Source organism: Poeciliopsis prolifica, unplaced genomic scaffold (assembly GCF_027474105.1).
Source record: "Poeciliopsis prolifica strain line A6 unplaced genomic scaffold, Auburn_PproV2 SCAFFOLD041, whole genome shotgun sequence".
In the NCBI taxonomy this organism is placed as follows: Eukaryota; Metazoa; Chordata; class Actinopteri; order Cyprinodontiformes; family Poeciliidae; genus Poeciliopsis; species Poeciliopsis prolifica.
The window spans coordinates 1,187,501-1,199,294 of record NW_026562416.1 but is presented as its reverse complement, the minus strand read 5'-3'; the positions used below and the strand labels follow the sequence as shown (position 1 = coordinate 1,199,294).

Below are 11,794 nucleotides of genomic sequence, written 5' to 3'. Positions count from 1 at the left end.
AACCACAGAAAATGTATTTTTCTGATATAAATAAAAAATATTTTCTAAAAATGTATCATTGAAATGTTGTTTTTTTCTCTTTGTTAGTGGACCATTAAAATGTGATTTTATATAAATGGGATCATGGAGACATTGACAAAATTAGTTTTGTCAATATTGAAAAAAGGCTCCTAGGATTCAAAAAAAAAAATAAATCACATTTTACTTGTGAATAAAATGACTGTAATTTATCTTTGCTTTTATATTATTATTAACATTTATTTTGTTTTAGGACAAAAGAAATGTTTCATTTGGCTCAGAGGCAGGTAAGGTTAATTATGAAGTTTGTAAGGAAAATATTCAGCCAGCAAGCTAAATTTTTATGTTTTTTTTTTTTTTTGTTGTTGTTTAAACGAATAATGCAGAAATTATTGTGTTGTTTGAAAATACTTTAAAATGTTCCATCTGAGTCAGATTTGTATCGAACGTTTTGTCCTACAGAGCTTACATATCATGTTTTTGCTGATTGAGCTTTTATTTTGAAATGGCAGCTTTTATTTTTTGGTCTTGTAGCTCTGAACCCGGAAGTGTTCTGTCGGCCAGAGCGCTGCGGCTAATCTTTAGACCTGCTGATCTTCACCAGGCTGCAGGTTTGTCCAGAGTTTATTTTAAAGACTCTATAACTTGTTTGTAAAGTGAAAAACATATTTAATGATCGCAGATTGTTTCTGGTAATTCCATGTTTCATAAACTCCAGAAAACAGCAGGAAGCTAACAGCTGTTAGCATCAAGATCAACAAACAGGAAACTGGAGTGTAGAAAGACCGGAAGTGATAACAGAAGTTATGAAAAATAAAATGGACACAGGACGTTTTAATGCACATGTGTCAAACTCAAGGCCCGGGGGCCAAATCCGGCCCGCCATAGCTTTTTATGTGGCCCTCCACAGACTAGACTAAACACTAAGTGTGATAAAATATTATATTATCAATGATATCAATGCAGTTCTTATCTGTTTACTGCCAATTTGTGTCAATCAATCCCTCCAGTTTCTTGAGAATTTAGTTGATGTATGATTATAATCCATGATTTATACAGTGGGTAAATAGTCGCATTTATTCCTGAAGGGACTGAAAAGCTCTTCAATAATATTATGTAATTTTAAGAATTTATTGACATATTAACAGTTTGTGAACAGGTTTTATCAACACATTCTGGCACAACCGGCCCTTTAAGAGCCTTCATGGTCTTGATTTGGCCCAAAACGAAAATGAGTTTGACACACCTGTTTTAATGTATAAAATTATTACATTTGATATAAAGTTTATTCTCCTGTTTAGAAATATATTAATTTATTTATTCATTTTGATAAATGATTTTGTTTTGAAATGTGTTTTATTTGACAAAAAATTATTATTCAGCAGTTTCCTAATTTATTTTGTTCTTTGTTTTTATTTATTTAGTTTTTATAGCAGTTTGTTTTTATGTTTCAGAATCTGTTTCACAGTATATCTATGTATTTTCTATTGGAGCCAAACTCAGTGCATCTGAGCGTTTGTAGATTTTTCACCTGGTTTCACAGCGGCTGCTTTCTGTCCCAGTGTTTATTGATTTAAAATATTGACGCATGGATTTTGAATTCAGAGAGAAACGCTGGCATTTTGCCGGTATTCACCAGCCTGTGTCTGTTTTCTTCCCAGGAATCCGTCTCTGGATGCTGAACATCCGCGCTCTGCTGGGGATCGGCTTCCTGGTGACCTCGCGACCTTGCGCGACCTCTCTCGCTCAGGCGGGGTCATGCTCTGTGTCTGCTGCAGCTGACCGCCACAGGAGCCTGTGCTTGTCGGGCAGAGCGGCGTCTACGATGGCCCACGCCGTCAGACATCTCGGGTGAGCTCTCAGAGAGTGTGTGTGCCAAAGCCCCGGGTGTGTGAGGTGAATCTGAGCTCTGGACTCGCCGCAGGCAGGAAGAGGCCCAGAAGATCGACGAGGAGCTGTTCAGCGAGTACGGCTTCAGCGTGGATCAGCTGATGGAGCTGGCCGGACTCAGCTGCGCCACGGCCGTCACCCGGGTCAGAACCTTCACAGCAACACGCATATTTTCTGTATTCAGCAGTGTAAAGTTAGTATTTGTGTGTAGAAGTTTCTGGTAATTTTGAATGTATTTAGCAATTTCTGCTAAATGTTTATGTTGAGCAGTTTAGGTTCAGTTTTCATGTTTCAGTTTCCATAAATAGTTTTTAGCTTTAGCTTCTGCTAATATTTTTGTGTTTTTAAGTTGCTAGCAGAGCTAAGATTTTAGTTTGTTGAATTGGTCATTAGTGAAGCTAAGCTGTTGGTTAGCTTTGGCTAATAACTACTGCTAAGTTTAGTGCCAACATATATTCTTCATTGTAACCATGGTGAACACAAGATCAAGAAAATATATATGATTAAAAATGTGTAAGTAATGATTTGACACCAAACACTTTCATCTGTTCATTGATTTTAAATTAATTTTCCATGATAATCATCTTTAAAAATCCCCAAAATGTCAGTAAATCTGGGTTTTATGGGTTCAGTTATTTATGATTTGACAGCAGAAGTATTCATCGTGGTCAATTTTTTGTGATTTTGCTGAAATATAGAATTTTGTGCAGCTCTGTCAGTGTTCAGGGTCCAGTTCAGCTCTCTGTCTTGTCCCAGTTAGGATACTGGTTCAACTGGGTTTGACCCAGATGGACTGGAGTCCGCCCTCTGCCTGTCATTTCCAGGTTCTGAAGAGACGGTTTCCTGCCTGAGGTCGTTTGGTACGGTGGAACAGACATCGTCCTCCATTTTGTCTCAGGTTCTTGACCTTTGCCCCCTGCAGGCGTACCCGCTGTCTTCTCTGGTCAAAACCAGACCGTCTCTGCTGGTGATCTGTGGACCAGGAAACAACGGCGGCGACGGGCTGGTCTGCGCCCGACACCTCAAGCTGTTTGTGAGTCAGTTTTCCTTCCATGCGTGTTTTTATGCAGATGATGTTTGTGTTTCCTGAGTCGTGTCGCGCCGCAGGGTTACGAGCCCACCGTCCTGTACCCGAAGCGGCCCAGCAAGCCGCTGTTCCAGGGTCTGACCACGCAGTGCGAGAAGATGGAGATCCCCTTCCTGACGGACATCCCTGAGGTTGGATCTTCATCGCTTCGGGCCGTCTGACGCGGAGCGACGCGGCTCTCTGACCCTCTTTGTCTCTCAGGCGAAAGTGATCGATGAGGCGTACAACCTGGTGATCGACGCCATCTTTGGCTTCAGCTTTAAGGGCGCCGTGCGGGAGCCGTTCGGTTCCATCCTGGACGTTCTGAAGAAAATCACGGTTCCTGTCGCCAGCATCGACATCCCATCAGGTCGGGACTACAAACATGGCGTCAGTCACAGCTTCCTGATTGGCTGATGGAGAAACATAAAACTTAAAACTGCTTCATATTAGAAATTACAAACCAGTAAGAGCTGAATGAAATGTCTGAAGAGTTTGATTAGGTATTTACACCAGCTGTTCCAACTCCAGTCCATCTGCCTAGTCAAAGTCTGGTCCGGTTGGTGAGCTGTGAATGCTAATCGATCGAGCAAACTGCATTCAAACTGAACTCTGGTTCACTTTTAATGTGAACAACAAGCGGACCGGAGACCGCTCCAAAAACAGGAAGTGGACTACAGCGCAGGGCATTCTGGGTAAATACAACCAGAGCTAACATGTTAGCCTAGCATTAGCAGCAGAAATGGCTCCTGGTCTTCAGCCAAAGACTAAATAGAAATCCTCCATCACTAAACTCTGACGCCTCCATCTTGTTTCATCTGATGAAACAGGAAGTTGCTCTCAGTGTGTTTCCTGCAGTGGTTGTTGGTGTAGCGCCCCCACAGGCCAGGAGGGGAACAGGCTGGTTTGGGTCAGAACCACAGCAGCTGGAGGTGAAGCAGATGTTCTGGTTCCAGTAAAACTGGGTTTATGGGACCCAAGATTTCCATCTGAACTACAAATAAACTAAGAAAACATTCGATGTCAGAGGACAGTTCACTGCCAATATTACTCGTGTTTCTAAGAGTCTAAAAGGTTCCATATAACAGTTTTCATGTCTGCATCTGTTTCTCCACATTGTTTAGTGTTTGAATCTTTATGAGTCTGTGGGTTCTGATCCTGGTTCTGTCCGTTTGTTCAGGTTGGGATGTGGAGCAGGGCAGCGCCGACGGCCTGCAGCCCGACATGCTCATCTCTCTGACCGCGCCGAAGAAGTCCGCCTCCCTGTTCCGAGGCCGGTACCACTTCCTGGGAGGACGCTTCGTCCCGCCCGCCTTGGAGAAGAAGTACCAGCTCCGCCTGCCTGCGTATCCCGGGACAGACTGCGTCTTACAGCTATGAGCTGACAAGAAACGCAGCTTTTTCTGCTTCTTTTCTGAAAACACTGAAAATCTCCTGATTCGTTTTGGCTGGTTTCCCTCCTGGGATCCAGAAGTTTCTCCTCCAGATCAGCAGTTCTTTGGGTTTTGGTTGCTCCTCCTCAGTTTCAGGCTCTCTTGTTGCTCCTGAGGTAAATAAAGCTTCCCTGAACGTTTCCTGGCTGTTGAGTGTTTAGCGCCCTCTACAGGAAGAATCACACAACTGCAATTCTGCATCTCTGCTTCAAATATCAGCATCAGAAAAATAACTGATTTTGTGTGAAATTGTTTAAATATTCAACATAATTTAAAAACTAAAATGACACTAAAATGTGACACAGATGAAACATTATGGCTGCAGAAAGAAGAACTGGACCCGACATTAGGTTCTTATCACGTTTAATTATATCAAGTGAAGAACTATGAGTTAGTGTAGGGGGCGCTGTTTGTAAAGTTCCACAGTTAAAAAATAGCAATAATTTGAGTTATTTAGTCTGGCAGGAAGAAAAATGGAGGTAAATTTTTAATGTCATGTTTTCACCATTTTATTCATTTTAACCAGTTTTATATCAGGAAGTTCAATATTTAACTCAATTTACTAATTAATGGAGCTAAATATTTAACTAACAAGCTAAATATCTGCTATGAAGGCTAAACATTTAGTTAGCAAGCTAACTAGTTAGATCTAAATTCAATAGTTTGGAGCTACATGTTTACTTCACTAGCTAAATATGTAGCCTAGCTTGAAACTACATATTTAACTTAGCTTGAAGCTAAATATTTAGCCTAGCTTGAAGCTACATATTTAACTTAGTTTGAATCTAAATATTTAGTCTAGCTTCAAGCTACATTTTTAGCTTAAACTGTCTTGTGATTTTCAAATAAACTTTATAGACTAAATATTTAGCTTGCTACTTAAATATTTAACTTTAAGCTAATCTGAATATTTAGCTTGCTAGCATATTTAGTTTGAAACTGACATTTTTTATGTATGAATTACATGGTGAAGATATGAATTTATCCACTTACAAGAGGCTAAATAACCCAAATTATTGCTGTTAATCTCTACAAACATCAGCCCATGAAAGTGGAAGTAAAGTTCATAAATCAGTGATTATCCGTACAGAACCGGTCCGAGGTGCGTCTCTCCGCTGCTGGGTCAGTAAAAGCTCTGCTGTGACTACACATGGACCTGGATACGTTAATGCATAACGGTTTCTGATACGACATGCTTCAACAAGACTATGTACAGTTCTGGTTCCAGGCTGTCAGCGGACGGCCGGGTCCAGTTCAGCTCGTCCAGAAGAGGCTCGCGCAGGCTGGCGATGGAGAGGAGGGTTCTGGCCAGGATGTCGTCATGCAGGTCGGCGCTTGGAGGGAAGTTTTCAGTCCGGGAAGAAAACCTGGCGACCAAAACAGCAGAGAGGCCAGAAAACCAGAAAATGTGTTTATTTAATGGATGCGTCTTTATCAAGAGCCAAAACATCACTTCATAAAGCAACTTCATACAGAGGAAAATGATTTCAATTTGTTTTACAAGTTTGTATGTTCTCTGATTTTAAGTTGATGTTTTAGTAAATATGGACCTGAAACAGTTTTTCGTTTTCTCTGGGGAAAAAAATGAACCTTTCAGTTTGATCAGTAAATAGAGAAAATAAATTCTTCATGCGACACAGAAAGAGAAACGTGATCAGATGTTTTACTCTCAGAAATAAGATATCCTGGAGTTTGCATCATGTTGCAGACGTAAACTGTTGAAACTCTTGAGTATTTTGTGTTTATGATTAGAAATGTTTCAGTTGGACGTCTCACCTGTGCTATTCTCCGACCTGCACACCTGCACAGTTATCTTTGCTCTCCGAAGCGATCGCTAAATATTCAGCATTCCTGCAGGAGAAACGGGAGAAATTGTTCCTGACATGTTTAATGGGAAAAATTATCTAAATTCTGGTCAGTTTTTGCAGAAAATCACCCAAAATTAAATAAGAAATGTTTTTTTCTTTACAACTTTGCTTCAGATTATTTGATTGTTCCCACAATAATTGGTTAATCAAATATTTAAAATCTCACATTTTGTAGATTTTTCAGAAAGTTTTTTAATATAAAATATTAGAAATTCATAAAAAATGCAAATTAACAATTGAAATTATTATTTAAATAAGAAAATAAACATTTTTTGCCTAAAAAGCAAAAACACATTTCTTTACTGAATGTTTGATCATGTGTAGCAATCTGTTGACCCATTTATTTCACTAATTAATAATTGATAAAGACGATTGATAGATTTTTTACTGATTCGGTTCCAGTTGAGGTTAAAACAGATTTGCATACAAACAATGTTTCCTTAAATACTCCTATTAAATAATCAAGACTGATTTGTTACCATGGTTACCAGCTGATGCTACAGTGTGACCTTTGTGTTTTTAGGCTAATTGTGTTTCATGTCAGGACAGATGGAGGTCGCGGCGCCGAGGCGGGAGACTCACGCCGCCTCTCGAAGCGCTTCCTCCCCGGCTGCAGCGATCTTCCTGTAGCAGTAGATCATCTCTATGAGGAGCCAGACCTGCAGCCCGATGATGGACACGTACATCATGACCTCTGACACGATGGACGCTGTGCCCCTGGTGGCTGCAGGTAGGAAGCACAGAAACCTCAGCAGGAAGCAGCTTTTACAGGCACTGAGGATGAAACTAGTTTGTATCTTTGGCATTTAGACCTGATGTTCCATCCAGCACCATGTGAAATCTCTGGCAAGCAGAATAGATGAGCAATGCTTGATGCTAGCAAAACATGCTAACTCTTGTTAGCACTGCTACACTTTCAATGACAACTTATAAGCATCATTTGCGTTAAAATGACTCTTTCTTCGTTTTAAACTGAAATGTTGTTCAGAAAGAGATTCTGTTATAAACGATTATAGCAAAAGTTTATAAAGGCGTGGAGGCTTTTATTTTGGTGATCTACTTCCAGCTGTCTGCAAGTTAATTCGCACATCAGTTAATTTGCAACTAAACAAACTAAAAGTTTGGCGTGGCAACTAAAAATTTAACTTTGAGCTAAATATTTATTGAAAGAAATGATTTGTAGTCCACTTCCAGTTACTGATAAATTAAATCAGAAAATGTTTAGCTTTACCTAAATATTATAGCTTTTCAGAAAATAAATTGGCTTTTTATTTATTTAGTAGTTAAAACTTTGGTCTGTAAGCTAAATACTTAGCTTCCTAACAGAATTTAGTTTCAGTTATTTAGTTTGACAGTGATAAACATGGCTGACTGGCTTTGGGGTCACGCTTTGGGGTCACGCTTTGGGGTGTTATACTGAAAAATGCAAACCTGCAAAGATTTTCTGTGAAAATTTTATTTCACTAAAATGTTGGTAAAAAAATCATAATAGAAATTATTTTGAGAATTAGAAACAAACTTCTCATGACATTAACAGCAACGTTAATACTTTGTTGGATTTGGTTTTCCAGTTGTCTTCAAGGTGTGAATAGCTCTGTGGCTCATGTAGCAATAAATGATTCACTGAAATCGAGAAATGTTTCGGGTTTGTTTTCGATGCCACTGATTGGTTCCTGCTGTTAGCAGCAGTTAGCAGCTGTTTGCAGCTGTTAGCAGCAGTTAGCAGCTGTTAGCAGCAGTTAGCAGCTGTTAGCTTTGCTTCTCCTTGATTCTCCAAACTGCAGTTCCTCTGTGAGCTGCAGGGAAGCCGACACATCCCTCAGAGTGAAAACGTACGATGTGTTTTCTGAATCAGCACAAGCCCAGCTAAAGAGGGCAATGCTTGCAGTCTCGCTTGCTGACTCAGGGAAACAAGCTGCTGATCGAGCGAAGCTCCAATCTGCATCCTTTAGGACAGACGCTTTTTACGCTTCACCCCTGAAGACGTGGCGTCCAAACATTTTGACACAGGAGCCAAGTTGAAACTCTGCCAGGGCAATAATTTTCCATTTTTCTGAAGTAGAGGAGTCACTGGATGAAAACGGGAATGTTAACGTCACTAATACTCTCTGCATTGTAAGACTATTTTTAAAAGATCTGAACGTGTTCAATTATTCCGACAGACCCAAATGGCACCTGGACCCCACAGTGACACTGCTACATAAAAAATGCTAGCTGTGCTAACCCTAAAATGCTAATCAGGATTAGATCAGCCTGTACTGACATGGAATTTAGTGGAAGCTAATGCTAATGCTAACTTCAAGTATGAATCTAAACATGATAAAAAGAAAACATTAAATGATTCGAAAGCATAAATTTATAAGCAATTTTGGAGGACTGGGCTTTTATTTTGGTAGTTCTCTTCAATAGTTAGCATTTATATAAATGCTAACTATTTAGCTTGAAGTTAAATAATTATTGTGAAACAAATTATTTTGTTTCACATCTGCCTCCATTAGGACGCAGTTACCTGGTTATCGGAAAGTTAATTTGCATACTAATTTGCATATTTAGCTAAACATTCAATGTTTAGGCTGAAGCTAAAAATGTAGCTGTAAGCGCTAACTTGAACCATGTGACCAAAAAGGCTTTGAAACAGTTCATTTAAAAGAACTTTTGCATTTTTAGCTTTTTGTATACTTGATACTTGGCCAAGTATTTTTATTATAAAAATAAGGAGAGGAAATGGAATTGCTGCGCTAACATACTTCAACCACTTCAAAATAAGAGCTTGAATAAAAGTAGCTGCTTGCTGCTTGAATTAACCCTTCAATTTGAGAATTGAAAAATTCTCAAATGCCGACAAGAAAAACTTCAAGGCAGACATCGACTGTAAGCCTGCAGAGGAAACCAGGTGAGCTAAACATTTATAAAGTTAAACACAAACTTAGCTTCACTGTTAGCACCTTAATTGATTCTTAATTGAGGATTTTTGGGTGAAAGGTGAAACCCTGACCCCTCACTGGGAGCTGCAGGTGCAGCTTCCGGCCTGCGCCGTACCTTTGGCCACCACGGTCAGGCGCACCACCTTGTCCACGGTGTCAAAGAACTCGTAGTTTTCGTAGGTGAGGGTGCGGTAGAAGAAGCAGCGGTAGGTTCCCGAGTCGTTGAAGGTGACGTTCAGGACGTAGATGGAGGCGTCCTGGATGTCGTTGCTCCTCTTGCTGCCGTTCCAGTCGATTCGATCCTCGAAGAAGTTGTGTTCGATGGTGGGTCCGTTCTCATTGTAGCTGTAGATCTGGTGGGCAGGAAGAGGATGTTAATCAGAGGAGCTGCTGGACTTTAGCAGGAGATTCAGCTTCAGGTTTAGTGTCAGTTTCCTGCGCAGCCTCTCTGCGCTAATGGACCTTTACGGTTCTTCAGTACATGAAAAGGAAAACGGTCCAAACAAAGTCTGACCATCAGGCCCAGTTTACCTGGTGCATTAACTCTGGATAGCTTATTTATAAAATTCATATTTTTACCATGTTTATTCATTTATAAATGTACTAGTTTCCTAAAGTATTAATCATGAAGTTCTTCTAGTGTTTGGAACAGTTAGCTAGTTACGTTAGCCAAAGTGCTAACGAAGTTAAAAGAACCAGCTAACTAAAGCTAATTAACTAGCTTTGTGATTCAGTCCCACCAGCAGCAGAGTTTAAAAATCCAGAAAGATAAAATATTTAGTTAGCAACTAAAAACTTAGTTGGCAAAATGATGATTTAATATTTAAATTGAAAACTAAATATGTAGCTCAGGCTTCAACATTTAGTTGGGAAATAAATATTTAGCTTCCAAACTAAATGTTTAGTTTTGAAGCTAAAAATTTAATTTATGAATTACATGTTTAGTTTGTAGCTGATATTTGTGAATCCATGACTAACATGATGAAAATGTGAACAACCAAATCTTTGAGTCTGTGACAAGATAAATAAATTAACTCTAAATATTATTATCAATACTTTGACTAGACCCATAAAAGCAGCAGGCGGTTCTGCAGAACTCCTGACATTACAGGAGGTTCTGGTGGTTTGGATGGAAAACAGGAACAGATCCTAGAGCTGAAACAGACGTTGGTTCTGGACTCACATGGACGAAGTCGGACTCGCCATCGGGCCGGAAGTACCACTCCACGGTGGCCGAGCCCTCCACCTCGCTGCGCCTCTTGCAGGAGATGCAGCCCAGCTTGAAGCCTTTTCCCGCCACGGCTTCCGTATCGGAGTCCACCTCTGCGCAGGCGCCGTGGCACCGCGGCGCTGCGTCCACAACGGCACGTTACCATGGCGACAAACACACCAAAACCGAGAACTTCATCCGGTTTCAGTAACAAACAGCAGCTGGTTTTCAGTTCATAAATATATTGGAAAAAGTTCTGGTTCCACTGGTTTCATTTAGAAAAATACCTTGATATGTGTGAAATAATCTGCCATTGGAAGCAATAAATATTTATCAACTTTAACACACAAATCAAAAACAAAGAAAAAACAACAACACTGACAAGAAACAACCAATCAGAGCCAGGAGGCGGGTCTTAATGCTGTCAATCACCAGCCCCTGCTCTGCTAAGCTACACCTAGCATAACCAAAATATTTAGCATCCCAGTACATACTCCATTCCAGGAGATGGCGGTTATGCCAACCCCTTTGAAAAGAAGACTAGCATAGCTTCTGGGGAATGCTAGGCTAGTTAGCATAGCCAATGATGACAGCAGATCAACGATTTTCCTGTAACTGTATCTTGTTTCTGTGACATTAGCTGTTCCATTAGCATAAGAGGATGATTGACAGCACTAAGCCCCGCCTCCTGGCTCTGATTGGTTGGTTTTGGTCCAATTCCTCAGAGCTGGAGGAGGAAGGAAGATGATCCACAGTTTATCTGTCTCATAACAAACTAGCAATTTTAACAAACATTTAAAAGACATTTTTAATAAAAGTTACAAAATGTAAGTTTTAGGAATCACTGACTTAAAACAAGCTGAAAACTTCTATTGTTTTTGTCTCATTTCAAGATGACAGATTATATTATATTATATTATATTATATTATATTATATTATATTATATTATATTATATTATATTAGCACTAAACTTCAGTGGGAATATTTGGCGCAATGTTTGGTGTTTTTGCAGCGGGACTCACCGAACAGGCCGCAGAGCAGAGCGATCAGCAGCAGGGGGGGCCAGGCCGCCATGACGTCAGCTCCCTGCACCTTCTACCTGGATCTACCTGGATCTCCTGATCGCTGTTTGGTTTAAAGCTCGGAGGTCGCCCGGTAAAAGCGTCTCTGTTATTTGGCTCCAATCTGCAACAGCTTCCCGTCGGTTGCTGGGTTTCTACCTGAAAATGTTATTGCTGCAGCCTCACAGTGTTGCTGCAGCCTCAGTGTCCTTCCTGAGCTGTGCGCTTTGGCCCTGAAGTCTCAGGGTCACCAGAGCCGAACAATAATAACTTCACGATGAGAAATGCGCCTTCAAATGATTGTCCTCACAAGCCGGCTGCC

The 11,794-nt window shown here is 40.3% G+C and overlaps 2 protein-coding genes across 2 annotated transcripts; one reads left to right on the top strand and one right to left on the bottom strand.

Annotated features, from left to right (window-relative positions):
• Positions 1 to 531: 531 nt before the first annotated feature.
• Positions 532 to 4,548, top strand: naxe (NAD(P)HX epimerase). The gene is made up of 7 exons (XM_055054938.1): positions 532 to 629; positions 1,680 to 1,869; positions 1,943 to 2,051; positions 2,831 to 2,941; positions 3,016 to 3,126; positions 3,197 to 3,344; positions 4,155 to 4,548. Exons 2-7 carry the CDS (start codon positions 1,694 to 1,696, stop codon positions 4,352 to 4,354), a joined length of 855 nt encoding a protein of 284 aa, XP_054910913.1. The 5' UTR covers positions 532 to 629; positions 1,680 to 1,693; the 3' UTR covers positions 4,355 to 4,548.
• Positions 4,549 to 4,753: 205 nt separating this feature from the next.
• On the bottom strand, positions 4,754 to 11,669 carry LOC129375713 (sodium channel subunit beta-1-like). The gene is made up of 6 exons (XM_055054939.1): positions 11,434 to 11,669; positions 10,383 to 10,549; positions 9,315 to 9,552; positions 6,858 to 6,999; positions 6,184 to 6,258; positions 4,754 to 5,774 (listed from the first exon to the last, which is right to left on the bottom strand). The coding sequence occupies exons 1-5, from the start codon at positions 11,483 to 11,485 to the stop codon at positions 6,189 to 6,191; spliced, it is 669 nt and encodes a 222-aa protein (XP_054910914.1). The 5' UTR covers positions 11,486 to 11,669; the 3' UTR covers positions 4,754 to 5,774; positions 6,184 to 6,188.
• Between the last annotated feature and the right edge of the window lie 125 nt (positions 11,670 to 11,794).